Raw genomic sequence first — 20,883 nt, forward strand, 5'->3', positions numbered from 1 at the left:
TTAATAGTTTAGCTTGATAAACATTTAAATGTCCTTTCTGTTTTTGTTTTACAGCTATTGAAACACAGAGTACTAGTTCAGAAGAGCTTGTGCCCAGTCCGCCATCCCCTCCCCCTCCTCCTCGAGTTTACAAACCCTGTTTTGTCTGTCAGGACAAGTCATCTGGATATCATTATGGAGTCAGTGCATGCGAGGGCTGCAAGGTAAGTAGCACGGACCTCAATGAGGCCCTAGAAGTCTAACCGCCTGTGACTGTCATTACATACCCAACCTCAGTGGTGGTTATATTCCATGGCTATCCAGTATTAAATATGCTTGTAACAATGAAGATATTCACTAGTCAAGCAAAGCCCTATAGAACATTTAACACATTTATTCAAATTAGCAATTATCGTGTTGCAGAAGTGCCCTCATTATGATAAGCTGTATTATTCAGTCTATGGCTGTGCATAGACCAATTAAAGAAAAGTTGAACTCCAACCAAATGGCTAATAAAAGACCTTTTCAGTACAGCTTTGTAACCTTGGACTTGATTTGTGCTTGCTGTGGCAGTAATACAGTGGCCAAACATGACCGTAGAGTGCATTTAACTCATAAAAGTAAAATGCTAATGGTCATAGTTTTGAATCTTTGCTCCAATGCATTTTTTAATGGAACAAAATGCTCAATATTATAGTATTGTAGAGCAGGGAAAGGTGACTTCCTCTAGTCAAAGTTGGTGACCCACAAGCCAGCACTTGCTCATTTCTGTAACCTATATCAGTTTGATTATTGTGCTCCTTCTTTAATCACTGGGTAGCAGTAATTGTTAGCGAAATCTTAAATGAGATTCATTTCTTTATGATGGTCAAGATGTTTCTTGCAAGTGGAGTTTTAAGTAACCTATTATAGAAGGGTTTCACCTTCAATAAAACTGTAGAATGGCCTTGTAATCAGGTAGTTCTCTTGTAGGTCTCTAGCAATCCATGTTATACATGGAATTGTCGCTGAGTGCAGCTTCTCCATAGATTACAGATTGCGGCGTCACTTGTCTTGGTCTACTGTCGATGTTTGCATACAGTGTGCCTCTGAGGAAGTGGCTATTGGCTGTGAAACACGTGTCAGGCAGTCTTTTTGTGATGGAACTTTGAACTTGTATCCATACATCTTGTCCGCAATTTTTGAAGATATTGTGAATGAAGAATAAATAGAGGAACTGTTCGAGAAAAACCTTCATTTTTTGAGAATTGTGTTTTGAGTTATGTTTGGGTACCGTGTCTAGTCAGCCTTATGCAGTGGGCACAGGGCAATTTGGACTTGTATTGTCATCTCTGTGTTTTATCATGGCAAAATGCTGCCCACATGCCAGCCTGCATTATGATCATATATTACCTTGGGCTCAATTCACAATAGCATTACCGTATGAGGTAAAAGTTGATTTTATTGAACATTTTGTCAAGTGTCAATCTATAAACACTGTTACCACATGGAAAACTAAAATTACCACCAACTGAGGTAAATTATCAAATTTGTGTGGTAAATTATCTAACTTGTAAGCTAATTTACCAGACGTGTGAGGTAAATTATCAAACTCGTGAGGTAGATAACAAATTTGTAAGGTAAATACCTCATAAATGTCAATTCACAAAGAATAACATGAGCTAAAACAAGTAAGATGTAAGTATTTTATCTCCAGCATGGAGCTGTCATTAAAGTGACAAACAACCATTGGCAAGGTTACAGAAGGGTATTAAGCAGGAGAGAGAAGGGAAAACAGAGGGTAGAGAAAAGGACTATTCAGGAAAGTATGACAGTTAATGACTTTTTTTACATGTATTGTACAACACAAATCTTCAATATTATTGATTATTAATTAAATACGGTTAATACGATGGTAATGGTTTTGAGCTGATACAAAAATACAGCATGATGTAAAAATCTTGGTGAATTATCATGAAGTTGTTGTTGTTGTTTTTTTTATTGCATGAGACGATTTACCTCTTATGAGATTTTTAACAAACAGGTCATAGCGAACTGATCCCCAACCCTGTCAATGACTGGTAGCTGTTTTGCTAAGATTATGTTGTTGAGTGTATGCAAGCAATGATCCGTATATGCATAGTGTAGGGTAGTAGGGTAGTATTTTCCAAACTCTACCTCCACCCATTAGGGCAGCCCCCTCCTTCAACATCTTCAAGAAAGCCCTCAAAACTCACCTTTTCACTCTGGCCTACTACCCCTCACAAGTGCTCTAAACCTACAGCTGAACTCTGGTCCCCTACCGTTCGTGTCCTTACCTCTCCCTCTAGATTGTAAGCCTTTGGGCAGGGTCCTCCTCCTTTTGTGTCCTACCTGATCATGCACCTCCATTACTGTGAACCCATGCTATGCATCTGAGTGAACCTAACTTGCCTAATCTACATGCTCAATCCAATGACTAAGCATTACCTGGCACTCATACTGTGCCGTGTGATCTGTTTTTCTATTATTCCTGTATTGTCATATTGCTGTATGTCACCCCTAAATATTGTCTGTAACCTAAATTAATGTTCAGCGCTGCGTAATATGTTGGCGCTTTATAAATACAATAAATAAATAAATAACTCTGGAAGTGCTTGAGATGCATGAAATTTGGGTGAGACAGTAATTTTGGCGCCCTCAAAAGTCTGAGCCCAAATTACTATAAAATAGCTTAATTCTTCCACTAGGCAGAGCTGGGAGCCAAATTACGTCTTACCCTAAAGTCCATGGCAGTCTAGAGGGGGAATAGTAATTAAAGCTGACGAGACTTTTGCAGGTGCAGGGTGAGCCATTTTTCGGCTTTGGCCTGCACCCAAATTTCCCAGCGCCTTAATTACATATACAGTATGTGCTATGACCATGGAAGGGATTCGATTGTAAGCCTCTCTGGGACAGTTAGTGGTATGGCTACGTACTTTGTAAAGCACCGTTGAAGATGTTAGTGCTATAAAAATGGATAGTAATATGCATAGACATGATTGAACAACTTCCAATTCCATAACTTTCAGTAATCCTCCCAACGGTCCAGATGTGGCTTGTAAACTCTTCTATCCTAGCAATGTATTTGAGATCACTTACATTGTCCAATGACGGGCCAGGAAAATATAACTAAATAAAGCCCATTATGTTTTGATGATGTCATATGTTCATTCTAAATATTGTATCCAACAAAGTTATATTTGATAGTCCCAGCAGCCAGCAAATGATTTCTCCATCTAAATTACATTTCAACAAACTTGTGAATAGTACAGCTTAGCACCAGAATAAACTATTCAAGTCTAATGTTCATTCTTCATGCATCATACTCCACAACTGACTGTAGTTTTACGGGTCTTTGGAATGACCTCACCCATTATAATGGGCAGCCAATACCCGGTCCCTTCATCTCAAACACCAGGCATCTCCCACATATTGGCACAACATGCTCACAAAATGGGCAACGTCCATTAATACAGAGGGGTTGTTGCAAGGCTCCACAGTCTTTCTTCCTGACACTTAACGTCCTGTATAACAAGGTCTGTAGAAGCAGGACCCAGAGATCTCTAGTGCGACCCACACAAAGGGAACATTGTTCGGGGTGAAGAGAAACTGGTGCTTTGGCAAATGCTGCTGTCTGTTCGAGGCTTGTCTCTTGTTCTGAGTATTGAAAAGGCGACATTCCATAGCTGGCAGTGCTCTCAGCTCTGTGTGTCTGCTGCTTTCTAACACTCAATGACTTATTTCTGTTAGGAGGTAAAATTCTAAGGAAGCCAGGGATTTTTTTATTTTAAAGTAGAGATGTTCCTTGTGAAAGACACCAGTTTCTGTGAGTTTTTAGGGAGTGTTTAAGGAACGAGAGTGACGGGTGTGTTTTGGAAAGAGATTTAAAAGAAGGGGTGATGCATGTGAGAGGTGTTGGTATCTGTTTATAATATATATTGTTTTTATGTAATTGCTTGTTTTTATAATGCCAAATTTGTAAAAGGTGGCAATGGTCATTATTGATTTGATCGTGAGCCTGAAATTTCCCTAAAGTAATCTCCATTCACTTGAATTAAGTAAGGGACCATTTTTTCTCACCAGAAAAACAAGGTAGATGTGACCCATCGACTTGCATGGCATTCACATAAGCCATTTATGTGTGACAGACTGGTGAACAAACACCCCAGTTGGAAACAGACACCCTTGTTCTCCATTTTATCTTATGGACATTGCAGATGTTTGCTGAAATTTGCAGCCATTCAGCCATTCAGGCTGAATTGCCACTTAATATAAATCTGGCAATATAAAAAGTGCTCTTATTCTGACAGAAGTACAGATTCTTCCTGATTGGTTAAGACTGGTGAGTGGCAATGTATCCACATCTTCCTCTCCCAGAATGCATTACTCCTCCACTTGACAGAGGAAAAACAAACAGGTCACCTGACTGAGCAGCTGTTCATTGATTTTACATTGTTAAGTAGCTTTTTATGTTTTCCAACTTTGAGTATTTTTTACTCTTTGGGGGTTGAGTGAGGGAAAGGATAATGTTTGAGGGCAGAGAGAGCCTTTAAGTTGGACTTTAAGAGAAAAGTCATGTTAAGAACCTGAATATCCAGTTTTAAATCACACATTCCTGAATGGAATCGTAACTATTTTGGCAGATCATACACTTCATGTATTAATACTTAATTCAATTGTTTGGCCAGAGTTCATCCCTATTAATATACTTTACTATATTCCTCAAATATTTAATAGCCAAAGCAGTTCATACTTTCTGGCATTATGGTTGTATCATCAACTGATGGTTAATCATTAAACCATAGTTCACTCTCCCAGATTTTACATTGCGTGTAAATTTAAATAGGGTACTGTGCTATTGCTCATAATATTTTCATATTCGATGCATTTGTTCCAGTAGAGAAATTGTTTTTGGTAAAAACAAAACCACCAAGCGTGGAGCTGCCAGCAGAGTAATGGTGTCTTCCTCTGCACAGGGCCATCACCTGACATCACACTTTTCCTCCCTCTGCTTCTTCTGTGGGTGGGGTTATCTGTGTGTTCACTGGAATAGATTGGATTGTGCTCTCCCTACCTTCTCCACCCTGACTACCTCATGTGAGTGATGATGAGATGGGGAGGAGTTTCACAGCTGTTGATTTGTTCAGTGACGTTGCATCTACCTTTAACCCCTTGCTGACCGTTCCACGCCGACTGGCGTGAGCGCGGCGGCAGCCCCAGGACCACTTCACACCAATTAGTGTGAAGTCCTGGGGTGGGGTTTTGCAGGAGATTGCGCGCACTGATGCGCATCTACGCTTGAATGTATTTACTCTGTACAGCGCTGCAATCTACGGCAGCGATGTACTGGGGAACACGGCTGTCCCTTCGGCTGGAAGGAGGAAGTGTGCGGTACTGAGTCATGGAACGCATCCCATTGGACGCGTGCGAGGCTGTGTGATACGCAGAGAAGCGGCGGGCGGCTGGGTAATTAACCCCCTCTGTCCCAGCCGCACACCTGACCCAATTATGCCCAATTATGCCTCATTAGAATCACGAATATGAGTAGCTAGTTACTTGTTATCGTGAGCTCAACACTATTGGTGGGCCTTGAGGATAGAGTTGGAGCACTCTGCTTTAAAGGATACCTGAAGTGAGAGTTGTATGGAGTCTGCCATATTTAATTTCTTTTTAAACTATTACCTGGCTGTCCTGCTGATCCTCTGCCTCTTATATTTTTAGCCATAGACCCTGAACAAGCAGGTAGGTCAGATATCTGACTTAACCACTTAACACCCTCTATGGAGGTGTTAAAACGGCCAATGTATCACACGTGTTAAATTTTTCCTGGAAAAATTGCTTGGGTCTATAAATCAGTGATGGTCGTAATCAACATATTACGATTTCGCAACATTTTCACAATTATGCTTATACGTAATTAAGATTTGCAAATTCAATTGATTTTTGTGTAGTCATTCATAATTTCAAATAAAATTTTGTGAAATTTCACATACTTACTTGCCGACATTAGCAGCGAATAGCAAAGCCCCCATTCCATGCTATTGACACCAAAAATGCTACATATGTTAAGGAGAATAGTGGGTACAAGTCAAAAAAATAATTTTGCAAAAAAAACATTATAGTTTTTGAGAAACTCGATTTTAAAAATGCAAGTAAAAAATGGTTTTTAAACTTAGAAAAATAAGTTTAAAAAACGTTTTTCTTTTCATTTTTAAGATCAAATTTCTCAAAAACTACAAGGTCTTTTTGAAAAATTATTTTTGTGACTTATACCCACTATTCTGTTTAACATATGTAGCAATTTTGGTAGCAATAGCGTGTATGGAGGCTTTGCTCTAAAGTTGGCACAAAATTATGCGAAATTTAGTGAAAATTACGTGAAAAATTAAGCAAAATTTTGAAATACTACTATTACATGCGAAATTAATTACGATTTTCTCTGAAATTTCACATTAAAATTACAATGCGTAATTGCAAATTTCAATGCAAAATTTAACATATGCGAAATTTCGGCCCACCACTGCTATAAATCGAGAAACTGACAATCTATTATACACCATTTAGTTTACCCTCAAAAACTATTAGGTAAATTGGCAAATTTGGATACATTTTTAATGAAATAGAAAAAAAAGCAAGAAAAAAAAATTACATCAGATAACTCAAGCGAATGAAAAAAAAAAAAAAGCTCACAATTCTGTACATCTGATCACTTTAATTGAATTGCCGTTAAAATGAATCACTTTATAGTAGCATGTGTAACCGCTGAATACTTTTCGGCCTGCGTTTTAGATCACATGCATTTTGCAAATCGCAAGGAAACTCCCAAAATAATGTAAATCGCAATGCCCCTTTTTTACTACTGTGTTTCATTTCTGTTCAACTTTCTGAATTTTGGTGCGATTTTCTTCTGCGTTTCCAAAGTGAGTTGGAAGCTGCAAATGCACTATAAAAACGCACAGCAAAAAATGACATGCGTTTGTGATTGTGTTCTGTGTCTTGTAATGGAAAAGTTGCAATGTAATTTAATTTTTTTGCCAGGGTCCTTGCAATTTGCAAAACATATACAAAACATATACAATCCAAAAAGCGTATTGAAGGGTGTTCAGTAGAAAAGTGCTTTTGCCCGTAATGGCACAAAATTTCAATTAATCGGAACGCCTTCAGAAGTTTTTGATCCATAACATGGATTGTTTAAAAAAAAATCCTATTGAGTTTGGCTACCTTTAAGGCCTGGTTCACACTGGCAGAAAAAAAAATGATGTGCGAATGGATCCTAACAGAATGGATTCTATCAGATGCAGATCCAGTGTTCACATATGGATCTGTTCACATTGGTCTGTTAGAACAGATACGTTCAATGCACTGAACGGCCTGCAAATTTTATTCTGCAGCAATTCTTCCGGACTGCTGAGCCCAGCGAAACGAAAAAACAGAAGCTGAAACCCTACATTGGGGACAATGAGAAAACAAAACGTTTATTCACAGTAGTGAAAAACGGACCGTTCTAGCTAGCAAAATCTACTTTGGTGATGGAAGTCTGGGGGGATATGGGGATACGGAACAGAAACTGCGGAGTGGCAAAAGGAGTGAAAACAGATCCGATCGACTGGTAATCAGACCTGTTTTCACGGATCCGTTTGCCACTTAATTGCAAGTGGGAACCTGAATCGAGAAAAAAAAAATGAGTTAAATACTCGCCTAAAAAAAGAGAAGGCTCAGGTTCCATTAGATCAGGGGTCTCAAACTCAATTTACCTGGGGGCCGCAGGAGGCAAAGTCAGGATGAGGCTGGGCCGCATAAGGGATTTCACAATCAGCAGCTCCCGCCCTGGACCCCCAGCCCCCCGTCCCTTGCATTGATTTGTATTTCAAAATCATATTCACACTGAAGTGAACTATTTTGCCTATTTTACCTTATGATTTGCTTCAGTGCTCTTATCACAAGTAATCCGCCGCATCCCTGCCGCTAAGCGAGAGCTGCAGAGTCGCCAAATCGCCCGGGGGGCAATCCGCCGGCATTTCCTGGAAGCGGCAGAGGTTTCGGCTTCAGCTCTGCCCCTCCTGATGTCAATCGCCGCACGGATCGCCGCCTCTGCCCGCCCCTCTCACTCTTCCTTCACAGAGAGGGGCGGGGTGAGGCGGCGATCTGTGCGGCGATTGATGTCAGGAGGGGCAGAGCTGAAGCTGAAAGCTCTGCCCCTTCCAGGAAATGCCGGCGGATTGCCCCCCGGGCGATGTGGGGGCTCTGCAGCCCTCGTTTAGCGGCGGGGATGTGGCGGATTACTTGGGAGCGAGGGCCACAAAATATTGTATCGAGGGCCGCAAATGGCCCGCGGGCCGCGAGTTTGAGACCCCTGCATTAGATCCTTCCTAGTCCTCTCTCCAACTAAGTAGTTAATTTCGGTGAGGCTGAACACCGAATCTGGGCACCATCATAGCAGCACCGCTATGCTGCGCGCCCTGCTTAATGGTAATTCGGGGCTCCGGCAATTGCCACTTGCCAGTTCCTGAATTAAATCTCCCTCGGGGTTGCAACAACTCGGAAGCGGCAGCAGGGAAAGCCGTTATTTAACTCACCCTGTGCCAAACTGCCTGGCGCCGAGATGAGATGTACTCTCTCTCTATCCCCTCCTTCTACCGTAGAGGTTATCTGACTAGAATGTCGGAATACGCCTTCGGGAGGCTTCAGAAGTACTCGTGTCCCCTTCGTACTTACAAAGACATGTGGATGCACACTGTGCACACTTCAGTCTGGGCTTTCACCTGCGCAGTACGGATGCACTTGTCTTTGGAATCACTCGGGGATGTAAGTACTTCCAAAACCTCCTGAGGAACCCCGAAGGCACAACATTGGAATGGAGTACAGTGCTAGAATGAGGGGACAGAAAGAGTACCGGCAAGGCTTTATGGGATCCAAAGCCTTCCCTCTTCTTAGGAAAGTATCTAAAGCTGTCCATACACTTATAGGATTCCACCCAATGTTCCAAATTGACCGATTCTTTTCAGAAAGGAAACAATTCTGAAGGAATTCCTACCACACACAGCACATTGATTTTTAATAGATTACAGCAGGGAATCTATGGAAAAACGATTGAACCGCAGTGTTGCTCTGTTCGATTCAGTGCAACGCTATGGCCTACTGATCATCCGCTGCTCCTGCCCCGCCCCCAATTAAGCTACATTTCCTGTCTGCTTCAGTCTATACTTTCAAATAAGGTCAAAATTGATTGAACATTTAACAGAATCAATACCAAATCCGATTTGATCCAAGTGAATTGAATGGAAAAATTGATGTGTGTGTGGGCACTATAAGTCGTTTTTTTCTTTTTCATCTCAATTCAGGTTTACATTAAGCACAATAAAAATAAATAAATAAAATAAGATATTCGTACTTGTATTTCTTCATTTCTCACTCACACTTTGTACCTCTCTCATTAGCTCTAAAATAATCGAATAATGCAATGTCAGAAATAATGGGATATTTTTTTCATGACCCAGTTACATAGTGGGCAAAGTGCTGTGATTTCAAAGCTATAAAACTGTAATACAACACCAGCGAGAAGAGTTCATCTTTTATGAATGGATACTGCTCTTTTAATTAGATTTATGAATATATTGTTTGACTGGGTTCTCTCGGTGGATCCCAGTGTTTTTTTTGCGTTGGCCGTCTCATGAGTTTAGCTGTTATAGTTTATGCTCTCATGTTTAAACAGGGAGAACCTGATATATGAAGTCTATTAAATGAAAAATTATTGTATAGTAATCCTCAATTAATTGAAAAAAAACCTAAAGTGAGTAGAATTTGAAGGCTGACATTTTCATTCCCTTATAAGCAATGCCAGTTGCCTGGCTGTCATGCGAAAGCTCTGCCTCTAAAACGTTAAGTCACTGGTGTAGAATGAGCATGCAGATCATTTGCTTTGTCTCTGGTCTGGCTTCTCTGGATACAATCATGTTGCAGGTGTGTGACTCAAAAACAACTGATGCCAAATGCTCAGCAGGACTGCCAGGCAATATTTATAAGGGAATGAATATGGCAGCTTTGTGCCCGCAGTTTTTAGCCACAGTTTGTATAGCGGGTGGCCGTTATTTTATTGGGCACCACCGGCACCCACAATTTCGTTTTTAGCCACGGTGCTGTGCGCATACTTTCCTAGTGGTTTTGGGTCACCCTGAGCTGCTCTGGTATTCTATTGTACTGGTCCAAGCCCTATCCTATAGAGCCATATCAACCCTACCATGCACTGATGAGGACCAAAAGTCTGAAACAGGCTGTCTGCATGTGGGGTTGATGTGGCTCTGTAAAATTTATAATCTGTAGGCTTGCTATACGCCAGCAGTTCTGGATTCTAGCCTGGCATCAGGGGCATAAAGAGATAATTTGCATATTCAGTAGTGATGCATTGTGGGTAACCACATTTGCTTACCTAAAGGACTCCAGAGTCAAATAAATAAAGCTATCATTACTTATCTGGGGCTTCTTCCAGCCCCTGGAGGTCATGTAGGTCCCTCGCTGCAGCTCCGGTCCTCCCCAGTGCAGTGTTGCACTGCCCGCTTGTAATAATCGCTGACCCAGAATCAGTTGAAAAAGGCGCCTGAGCCATCTGTATTAGACTTCAATGTTATTTCTGCAAATCTCGACTACATGGTGGTGAAAAGGGAGCCTGAGTTTTTGTTTCGGCTATAAAAGGGCTCCTCTTTGTAGCCAAGATTTTTGATTCGGTTACATGTTTTTGAGTCGGCTACAAAAGGGTACCTCTTTGTAGCTGATATTTTTGATTCAGCTACAAGGTTTCCGGCTACAAGGTTTTTGAATCTGCTACAAAATGGTGCCCCTTTGTAGACGGGAGTTTTGATTCGGCTACAAGGTTTTCGGCTACAAGGTTTTTTATTCTTTTTGTAGCCGAAATTTTTTATTCAGTTACAAAGTTTTTGGCTACAAGGTTTTTGATTCTGCTACAAAAGGTCACCCTTTTACAGCCACAATTTTTGATTCAGGGGTGCAGGGGGGTTAGGATTAGGCATCACAAGCAGGGGGGTCTTTTGTCATTTCGCCTACGCCAGGTGCCCTTTGTAGCCGAATCTGGCATTTTGACTACACCAGGAGCCCTTTGTAGCCGAATTTGGCACTTTGCCTATGCCAGGCGCCACTGTAGCCGAAATTGGCATTTTGACTACACCAGGCGCCCTTTGTAGCCAAATTTGGCATTTCGCCTACACCAGGCACGCTGTGTAGCCTAATCTGGCTTTTTTCGTCTATATCATTTTCAAATGTACGCTTCTGACACATCGGCGGGTTGGTGCTTCTGCACATGCGTCCATTGACCTGTGCATGTGCAGAAGTGCCGGCCCGCCAATGTGTCGGCGATAGTTATAGGCTGCCAGCGGGACACTGAGGAGGACCGGAGCTGTGGCAAGGGACCCAGATGACTTTTAGGGGCTGGAAAAGCCCCAGTTAAGTAAATATAGCTTTATTTATTCACCTTGCAAGTCCTTGAAAACTGAATTGACACAAATACCTTCTGTTTTAAGAAGGCAAATTACACTTCCATAGTCATATGTCCATAATATTATAAAGCCAATTTTAGGGGGAAGCCAATGAAACTGTACCTGAAAGGAGAATAAAGAAAGATTTGATACTTACCTGGGGCTTCCTCCAGCGCCATAAGCACTGCTGAGTCCCTTGCTGAACTCCCCGAGTGCCTTCATTCTCCAGCTATCAGTCCCGATAATGTGTCTCAGTTGCGTCAGTCAGTCTCTTCTGCGCAGGCGCAGCCCCTCTACGCATGCACAGAGGAGCCCACTAGGGAGGATGGCGAGGGACTCATCGGTGCTTATGGTGCTGGAGAAAGCCCCGGGTAAGTATCAAATCTTTCTTTATTCTCGTCTCAGATTTACTTTAACTTACGTTTTTGGGATGTGCGAGGAAACCCTGAGTTACCAACAAACAAACAAACAAACAAACACAGAACATTTATATCGCGCTTTTCTCCTGGCAGCCTCAAAGCGCCAGAGCTGCAGCCACTAGGACACGCTGTATAGGCAGTAGCAGTGTTAAGGAGTTTTGCCCAAGGTCTCCTACTGAATAGGTGCTGGCTTACTGAACAGGCAGAGCCATGATTCGAACCCAGGTCTCCTGTGTCAGAGGCAGTGCCCTTAACCATTACACTATCCAGCCACGATAAAAGCACCAAGCAGCTTGGGTTGACCCAAAACAGACATGGGGAGAACATACAAACTCCTTGCAGATAGTTCCCTGGTTAGAGTGCTATCCACTATGTGCCACCATGCTGCCTGTGCTGCTATCTTCACTTCAAAGTATATTAGACACAAATAAAAAAAAACTACATTCCAAAATAAATCGCATTAGGCCTCATTCACACTCTATATGTGTCCGCAATTTGCAAGGACATTAGTAAAGTAATATTTTCTAATGTACCTCATTCACATTTGCGCAATTTCCTTATGGACTTTTGCATGTACAGTATTTGTGTGTGTTGCACTCATAAACACATTGCAATAGAAGTTGCTGAGTGAGTTTTAAATTCACATCGAATTGTGATTTTGCATGCCTTTGCAACCTGCGTTCCCAAAAAGTTTTGAGCGTTTCCAGTCTGTAAAAAAATGTATTATATAAAAGATGCATTGAAAAAGCACTTCAAAATGCAACACCTAAAATCCCATTCGCGTTTTTCAACCTGTATAGTGTGAAAGAGGCCTTAACTGATATAACTAGGGGGGGTACCTTTCACTTTAGCTACTGACACTAAAGTTGCTGTTTAGAAGTTAATAGGAACCTAAACTGAGAAGGATATGGATTTTTCCTTTTACAATAATAACAATTGCCTGACTCTTGCTGATGCTGTATCTCTAAGGGCTCGTTTCCACTATCGCGAATCTGCATGCGTCCAACGCATGCAGATCCGCACATGTAATACAAGTGGATGGGCCTGTTTCCACTGTAGCGTTGTTGAGGTGCGTTTTTTTCAGCGTGAAAAAAACGCACAAAAGAGCCAACGATTTCGCCTGCGTCGGGAATCCGTGCGAATCGCCGCTAATGTATTTAATAGTAAAAACGCATGCGTTTGTTACATGCGTTTTTACCCGCGATTTCGTGTGCGATTTCGCACCTTTTTCAATTTTATTTAGCCCTGGCAGTGTCATGGTTAATTTCGCATGGCACCCTGCCATGCGAAATCGCATGCGAAATCGCGGGTAAAAACGCATGTGGAAACGCATCCGCATGCGTTTTTACAAGCGTCGGAATGCGGCCGAAATCGCGTCGCAACAGTGGAAACAAGCCCTAATACTTCTAACCACAGCCCCATGAACAAGCATGCAGATCCGGTGCTCTGACTGAAGTCAGACTGGATTAGCTGCATGCTTGTTTCAGGTGTGTTATTCAGCCACTACTCCAGCCATAGAGATCAGCAGGAGTGCCAAGCAACTGGTATTGTTTAAAAAGAAACATCCATATCCCTCTCAGTTAATGTTCCCTTTTAAGATGCAATGCATCTTTAGCCATGTGCCCATCACATCTTTATAAACTGTCTATACACCCTCACAGCAGCAGGAGCATGCTGTTGTAATAAAGAGTGCCTTCTCAGGATGCTCAGACTGTTATCTACTGTTATCTACTGTTATCGTCCTTCCGCTTCTGTGGCCAGCAGTGCGTACTCTATCGGACTGATGCTCGCCTCACTAGGGGGTGGGCGGGGTTAGGTCCTGGCGTGCCTGCTGCGTCATTACGCGTTTCGGCGCTCTGCACCTTCGTCAGATCTGGCCACAGAAGCGGAAGGACGAACCGCAAAGGAGAGTCAGAGCGGAGGTTACCCGCTGATATGCGCATATTCTCTTTTATCTTGTGAGTATAATTTTATCTTGCGAATAAAACCATTTATACAGTAATGCACTATGGAGCGCTCCTTTTCCACTTAGATCACTGCACTTCCCCAAAAGCCAGGAGCAGAACTGTGCATTCATTGTCAGCACTGTACAAGTTGTTGGAAGCTGTCTCACTCAGCGTGCTAGCGCGAAGATTGGTTGTTGTTGTTGCTCAGACTGTTACAAGTTGTCTCCTAAATATTACATCAAAGTGGACATGAACGCAAAGTGTCCTCTTTGCTCTAAAAGATAAGCAGCAGCATAATAACCTTTACAGAAAAACATTAATTTGTTGTAGCCGAAAGAAATCCTGAATTCAATCTGCAGTGTGTCTACTTCCTGCTTTCATGGAAGCAAACCTAGGGTTAACCTTCTCTACTTACAAATTAGCTGCTCTGCTAAGTAATGCTGAGATTCCTGTGCAGCTGATAGATCAAATTACAGTTGAGAATAGTCACAGATGAGGGGGGATTAGACAGGCTAAACTCTCTAAATACATATAGGGTGTTCTTCTTGTGTCCTGTGTTCATGTCCACTTTAAACACACCTTTTAAGCCTTTATTGCTATACTATGAGAGCTGAGATGAAGTTTCTGCCCCGTCTTCATACATTGTAGGGAGGTCTATGAACTCCAGTCCTTGAAGGAACCAACAATTCATGCGTGCCCAGAACTGTGTCTTTTTTTTTCAGAAGAATATTTATTAGAAAGTTCACACATGCAGCTTGAGTATAAATGTTAGGTCCTTTTTAACAGTGCAGACCTGTAGCAATGCCAGACTGCTGTTGGATATGTTGGAAAAGAAGTGGTTAAAACAATGATTGTCTATCAAGCTACAGCAATGATTACTGAAAGGGTCAGGAGTTCAGCTAAAGCCAGAGCGGGAGAACAAATAAGGTTGGTGCCATGGAAGGTATTTTAGCTTTTACTTGATTCATCTAGTACAAATTTTCCTTGACAGCGTTGAAATGAAACCCACAAATTTCACATATGACGCTGCCCACTCTACGTCTAGATCCAGAATATTATTAGCTTACTAGATATTTTTTTCTTCAATTTGCGTCCTGGCTTGACTTGTCACTTATAGCCTCTTGATGAGGGCAAAAAGCAAACTGTAAAGGTCCTGTAGTAAGCCAGATATGTTTGTGCTGCTCGTGTGTAACCCTTTGCATGCCCGCAATTCTTTTTTTTTCAATATGTAGACAAAAATAAATAAAAAATAAAAGCTAATCTTTGTATGTGTGTGCTAGACTCCTATGTTCTGGGAGATACTGTATGCATTTGTTTATGTCTAGCTAATGTCACTCTGGTACATATAAATGCATGAAGAAAGTTGCCTTTAGGGATTGGGACTTGATCCCTTGGGAAACAGTTTTGTACCAATTGCTGTACAGGCACTTCCTGAGGCTATAGCCTTGTAACACATCTTGTTGTTATAGAGGGGGAGAAGATATGATTCTGTGGTGCAGGATGGAACGGCTTCTAGTTGGAGGGGTAAGGAGGAGAACAATGCACTCAGCCAAGATGATCCAGCACTCCAGATCCCTCAGCAAGACACTAGGGAGGGAGCACATACCTACATTCTCAGCAGAGACGGTCTAACCAAAAGCTCTCTGGCATGTATATGAGGCTATAGGGCACAGGTGTTAAACTCATTGCCCGCGGGATGAATCCTCAACCTTGAAACCTCAACATTTTATGGGGCCCTTGAGAACTTCAATTGTGCATCAATGGAAGAAGTAAAATTATGACAGCACACTGTCTTCCAATCCAAAGGAGCACACTGGTGACACACTGCTTCCTATCCAAAGGAGCACAGCCAGGGTGCAGCAACAGCCCACAGGATCCCGCATTGAAATTAGCGTGGGGAAGATTGGCATCTTTTTGACTGGGGGGAAAACATCACCTAGAAGACCTTTAATGACAGCACCAGCCCAAATGCATTTATTTCTTGTGTACAAATGTATAAAAGGTTATGTAGTGCAGCATCACTACCCCCACACCAAATAATTTACATTGCTCCCATCTACTGCACTCACCATACACAAACTGTGACTAATTCAACATGCCAAGCAGAGTAACAGTAACTCTCCTTTCTGTCTCCTCATGTGCTGGTGCTACTCTGCTCGGTAGAATGCCGTATGTCTGAACCTGCATGGTCCCTTCAGTCAGCACTGCAGCAGTCATATCCACCACATATAAAATGCAGCAAAGTATCTCTCACATATGAAGTGCAGTAAAGTATCCCTCACATATGAAATGTAGCAAATATTACCTCACATATAAAGTGCAACAAACATTACTGCACATATGAAACATTGTGAATGTTCTTCCAAATATGAAATGCGGCAAATTTTCCCCGCATGTGAAATGCAGTAAATGCTACTCCACATACAAATGCAGCAAATGTTACTTCACATATGAAATACAGCAAACCAACTTCCACATATTGAATGTATTAAATGTGGCAAATTATCCTCCACATTTAACCTTTCAACAGTCACATAAAGTAAAACTTTATGTGGCTGCAGGGCCACATTTTTCCTGCAGCTGGGGAAGTGTGCCTATCCCAGCATGGCAGGCTATGCAGAGTGGGTAAAATCCCCTGGATACGGATCACCTCGTATCATGTGAGTGGATGTGATCGTGACCCAGAGGACATGTCAGAAGTTCAGCTCCCCTGTCATGGAAGGAGAAGAAGCCAATCCAGTCATCAGGACAGGATACTATAACAGCTACCTGCCCACTCTGCATAGCTGCGCTAAACAGCCCAGTTTAGACGGCCTCCGCCGCCCTGGCACAAGATGTCTCAAATGAGACAACTCATGCAGGGCTGTTAAATTGCAGTAAGCCGTCCCCTGCTCATGAAATGCAGCAAACATTCCCCCACATATGTAATGCAACAAATATTATCCCACATATACTGTATATACTTGAGTATAAGTAGTTATGCGCGTAATGACCTAATTATGATTACGCATAATTTAGCTGAATTAAACTAATTTTGTTATTACACAAACTTTCATGTTTATGCGAAATTTCAGAATTCCGATCGTTTTCCGTAATAACGATCATTTCCTTAATGGAAACAAATAATAATTTTATGTTTAATGCAGAAATTGTGCTGTTCTCGAAATTGTGTTCTAGTCCAGAGCCTCCTGATACATTAAAAGTGACAGCACATGCAGGGACCTTTGCATTATCAGCAGGGCCCGGCCGAGGCATAGGCTGGAGAGGCTCCAGCCTCAGGGAGCAGTGTAGGAGGGGGTGCACAATTCATTCAGCTGTCATTCCTAATTGTGTTTGAAGCAGAAAGAAATAAGAAAAGGAGTACATAGCAGTGACTGCAAGCCAGATAACTAGATATCAAGGTGTTGGGGAAGGTGTGGGCCCTGTGGCCCTCTTAGTCTAATAGCAATCAGTGTGTGACGGCTGGGGTGGGAGGGATGGAGGGGCGCACTTTGGTGTCTCAGCCTTGGGTGCTGGAGGACCTTGTCCCAGCTCTGATTATCAGATATTGCAAGGCCCAAAACCAAGTGTCTCAGCATGACCGCTAAAGCTGGCCACTAACGGTCCAATTTCTAGCGAAAAATCGTTCGAGCGATCAGAAATTCTGATCGTATTGGTTGTAAATAATCTCCATTGGTGGACACAATCGATTATGAACGAGTGAAAAAAATGTCGCCCGAATGAATTTTCGTCGAACGAAAATTTGGATTTTCTTGGTGGTCGTGATAGATAGGAAGCAAAGATTGGTTAGTTGATGGTGTAGTGAACGATTTTTCGTCCGATCAGAATTTCTGATCGCTCGAACGATTTTTCGCTAGAAATTGGACAGTTAGTGGCCACCTTAAGTGCACCTTGACAAAACGCACCTGTCTTAGAAGTGTCTGCAGGTGGAGCCTCCTGATACATTTAAAGCGACAGCACGTGCAGGGGCCTTTGTATTATCAGTAACTGAAATCAAATGAGTGACTTTCCTGAGTTTAGTAATTACTTAAATTTGCATAGTTACTATTAGAAACGAAAATACATCTATTTTCATAATTAAAATAACTTTGTTTCTATAGAAAACACGAAATTACGAAATGTCACCTTAAACATGAATTTGCGCAAAATGCAACGGAAATTAGGCTTACAGAATTCCAAATTATGGTTTGTATGGAAATTACAAAATTTCGAATTTGCATCGTTGCAGCAAAATTACGCAAAGTTTTGCCTAACGCTAAGTATAAGTCGAGTCACGGGCAACAATGAGCACACTGAGTAATGTGTGTACTAATAGTGACATTCCCATTTGCAGCAATTTCCCCTGTGGCAAGTAACACTTTCATGATAAAGGAAAATTCCAAGAAAATCCAGGTCTGAAAGTTCTGGCCACAACAATTAACAAGGAAAGGGAAAGGGGGGCCTGGAGGAGTTGGCTGCACTCATGGTCGGACTGGGACACTGGGGACCCACCAAAGAAATTTCAACCTGGGGCCCACACATCCCATGATTGCGGTGAAAAAAGGGCGTGACCATGCACTGGAAGGTGGGCGTGGTCATGATGTATTATGGACAGGGCCAAATGTACTTGATCTTAGCAGCATTGTAATTCAGAGACACTGCTGCCCAGCAAAACTTTACATAGAGTCCCCTCCTTCAATATAAAGTAATGTCCTACTTTGCAGAGGTTGCGACCGCAGAGGTTGTGACCGCATTGGGGCCCTTGGGCCAAAGGGCTCCGAAGGGCCCTCCCTCAACAACAGTATTACCTCTCTATTGGTCCTGTGCTCATAATAATCACGTCTATAGATACTTTGAACAGTGGTAATCAGTAACAATCTGCTCCCCATCCCCTTCTTGCACCTCTGACACTGTAGTTGCCATTGGCAGGTTTTGGTGCGTCGTATCAATTGTTATGTATAGAGTGCTGGGGGGGGCCCCATTGTAAAATGTTCATTGAGGCCTACAGCTCCTTAGCTACGCCACTGATCTCAGCATGAGTGACTACAGCACTGAGAAGAGAATTTTTGTGCTGCAGGCCGCAATTGGAGCTCTGTCAGACAAGGAGCGGGGGCCCACCAGAGACCTGGAGGCGGGGCCCACCGAGGGAAAAAACTGTACTACTGTGGCCCAGTCCGACCCTGGCTGCACTTAAGGGACATGAGGGGTTAATGGCTTCAATACTTTATGCTGTGCAGTCATTAACCCCTCCAAGTCCCCAAGTGCAGCCATTAACTTTGCTGGGTAGCCTTATAATTGAGTCAATAAAAAATTCCAGCTTAAGAGTGTTGAATATTGGAGTTGGTTTATACATGAGGTCAACTTGTACTCAAGTATATATGGTAAAAAGCAACAAATGTTACCTCACATATGAAGTGCAACAAACATTTCACCACGTAAGAAATATTGCAATGGTTTCCCCAAATATGAAATGCAGCAAACCTTCCCCATGTATGAAATTCAGCAAATGTTACCCCACATAGGAAATCCAGCAAATATTACCTCACATATCCTACATTTCTAAGGTCACTATAGTTATAACACTTAGTTTGAGACTGTTAAATGTTAAATCTTAAAGGACTCCTGAGGCGAACTAGTCTAATCTATTTTTATTCACCTAGGGCTTCTTCCAGCCCCTATCAGCTGTTTCAGTCCTTCTCCGCAGCCCCAGTCCTCTCCTGTGTCCCCCTGGCCACCCGTAATGATCGCAACCTGCCGACAGGGTTGGCTCTTCTGCGCCTGCTGCTGCTCTATGATGTGGGGGAACTTGCAATTTTTACACTAATGGCATTTTTGTCCTTTCTTTGGATGTACAGAGTGAGACTGTCACATCATTGTACCAAAATACTTTGTTATGAGTGATAATCTCCTTCGTATAGATGGCCTCATTTAGCCTCTGTAGTACAACACAGAGTATAAATGTCTGGCAAAAAAAGTATCTGATTTATTAGCAGATGAACAACCCTGAACCTCTCATAAGGCCAGCTTTAGCAGTGAGAAGAAAATATCAAAACGTCTGCAAAGGATTGAGCATTGTACGCATAGCTGTCAGGCCCAGCGGGACATATTACACATTATGTTGACTCATTAAACATGTTATCTCGCTGGTGTTAGCACAGCCATCACAGAAGATTTTTATGTCTTTGTAATACACTGAGAACTGTGGAAGAAGCCTGCTGATCTGATCTGTAGTACATACACAATGAGTCCTATTGTACCCTCGGTGGAATGCCGCAGTCAGTCACCTCAACTCTTGTAGGAGGGAGCCCCATATTAACCTTGCCTGTGTTCTACGCTCAAATAGACAAGACCTGCAAAAGTAAACAGCAGGCAGCTCTCGCCGGCCTTTCCTGCATTAAAGTTACATCTTAGAAATAGTTGCTCTGGCTTTAAATAAAAGCCACAAGAAGCTGTTTTATTCGATTCACGGCACCTCTGGTCTCAGGTATCGCTCTTCATTTTCCACAAAGTGGATAAGATATCCACACAATTAAAAGTGAAAAATAATCTGGCCTCCTTTGCCAGTGGCGAATGCTCAAAGAACACACGCTATACAATAGAGTTTGAATAATTTATGCCCACAACTTTCAGTTTTTTTCTACTTGCAATCTGTAAATGGGGACATCTAATGCAGCAGAGAAGGAATGACACTTGATCTGTTGCCCATTAAGATAACAAGATGAGGGGCTATGATTCAACGGAGAGTTTTTCTTTCTCTTGTACTCCTTCAGTTTGGGTAGCAGATAAAATATTAAAGGAATCGCTCACGTCCATGGCTTGCATGAGCTGCATGCATCTGCTTTTCTTTAAAAGAATTGTGCTATGTACTGCCTATCCAAGCAGCACCAACATAATCTATGCTGAGTAAGATGCCTATGAGTTTCTGACCCAGAGCTGGTGTAGACATAATACTAAAGGCTTCTAGTAGCAGGTGTAGTACGCAGTTAAAACAGAGGCGCCAAAAGGATAAAACATACAACATGTATATTAAAAGGATAAAAACAAGGGGGATTAACACTTACCCTCCCCATTGAA

At 42.2% G+C, this 20,883-nt stretch overlaps 1 protein-coding gene across 11 annotated transcripts in view; it reads left to right on the top strand.

Annotated features, from left to right (window-relative positions):
- The window catches only part of RARB (retinoic acid receptor beta), a 932,180-nt gene that overhangs the window by 710,518 nt on the left and 200,779 nt on the right, over window positions 1-20,883 (top strand). For all 11 annotated transcript variants that reach the window (XM_068236165.1, XM_068236172.1, XM_068236170.1 and 8 more), the window contains one exon: window positions 55-203. In XM_068236165.1, coding sequence (XP_068092266.1) covers window positions 55-203 — 149 coding nt within the window. The remainder of the gene's footprint in view (window positions 1-54; window positions 204-20,883) is intronic.

Source organism: Hyperolius riggenbachi, chromosome 5, assembly GCF_040937935.1.
Source record: "Hyperolius riggenbachi isolate aHypRig1 chromosome 5, aHypRig1.pri, whole genome shotgun sequence".
Classification (NCBI taxonomy): domain Eukaryota; kingdom Metazoa; phylum Chordata; class Amphibia; order Anura; family Hyperoliidae; genus Hyperolius; species Hyperolius riggenbachi.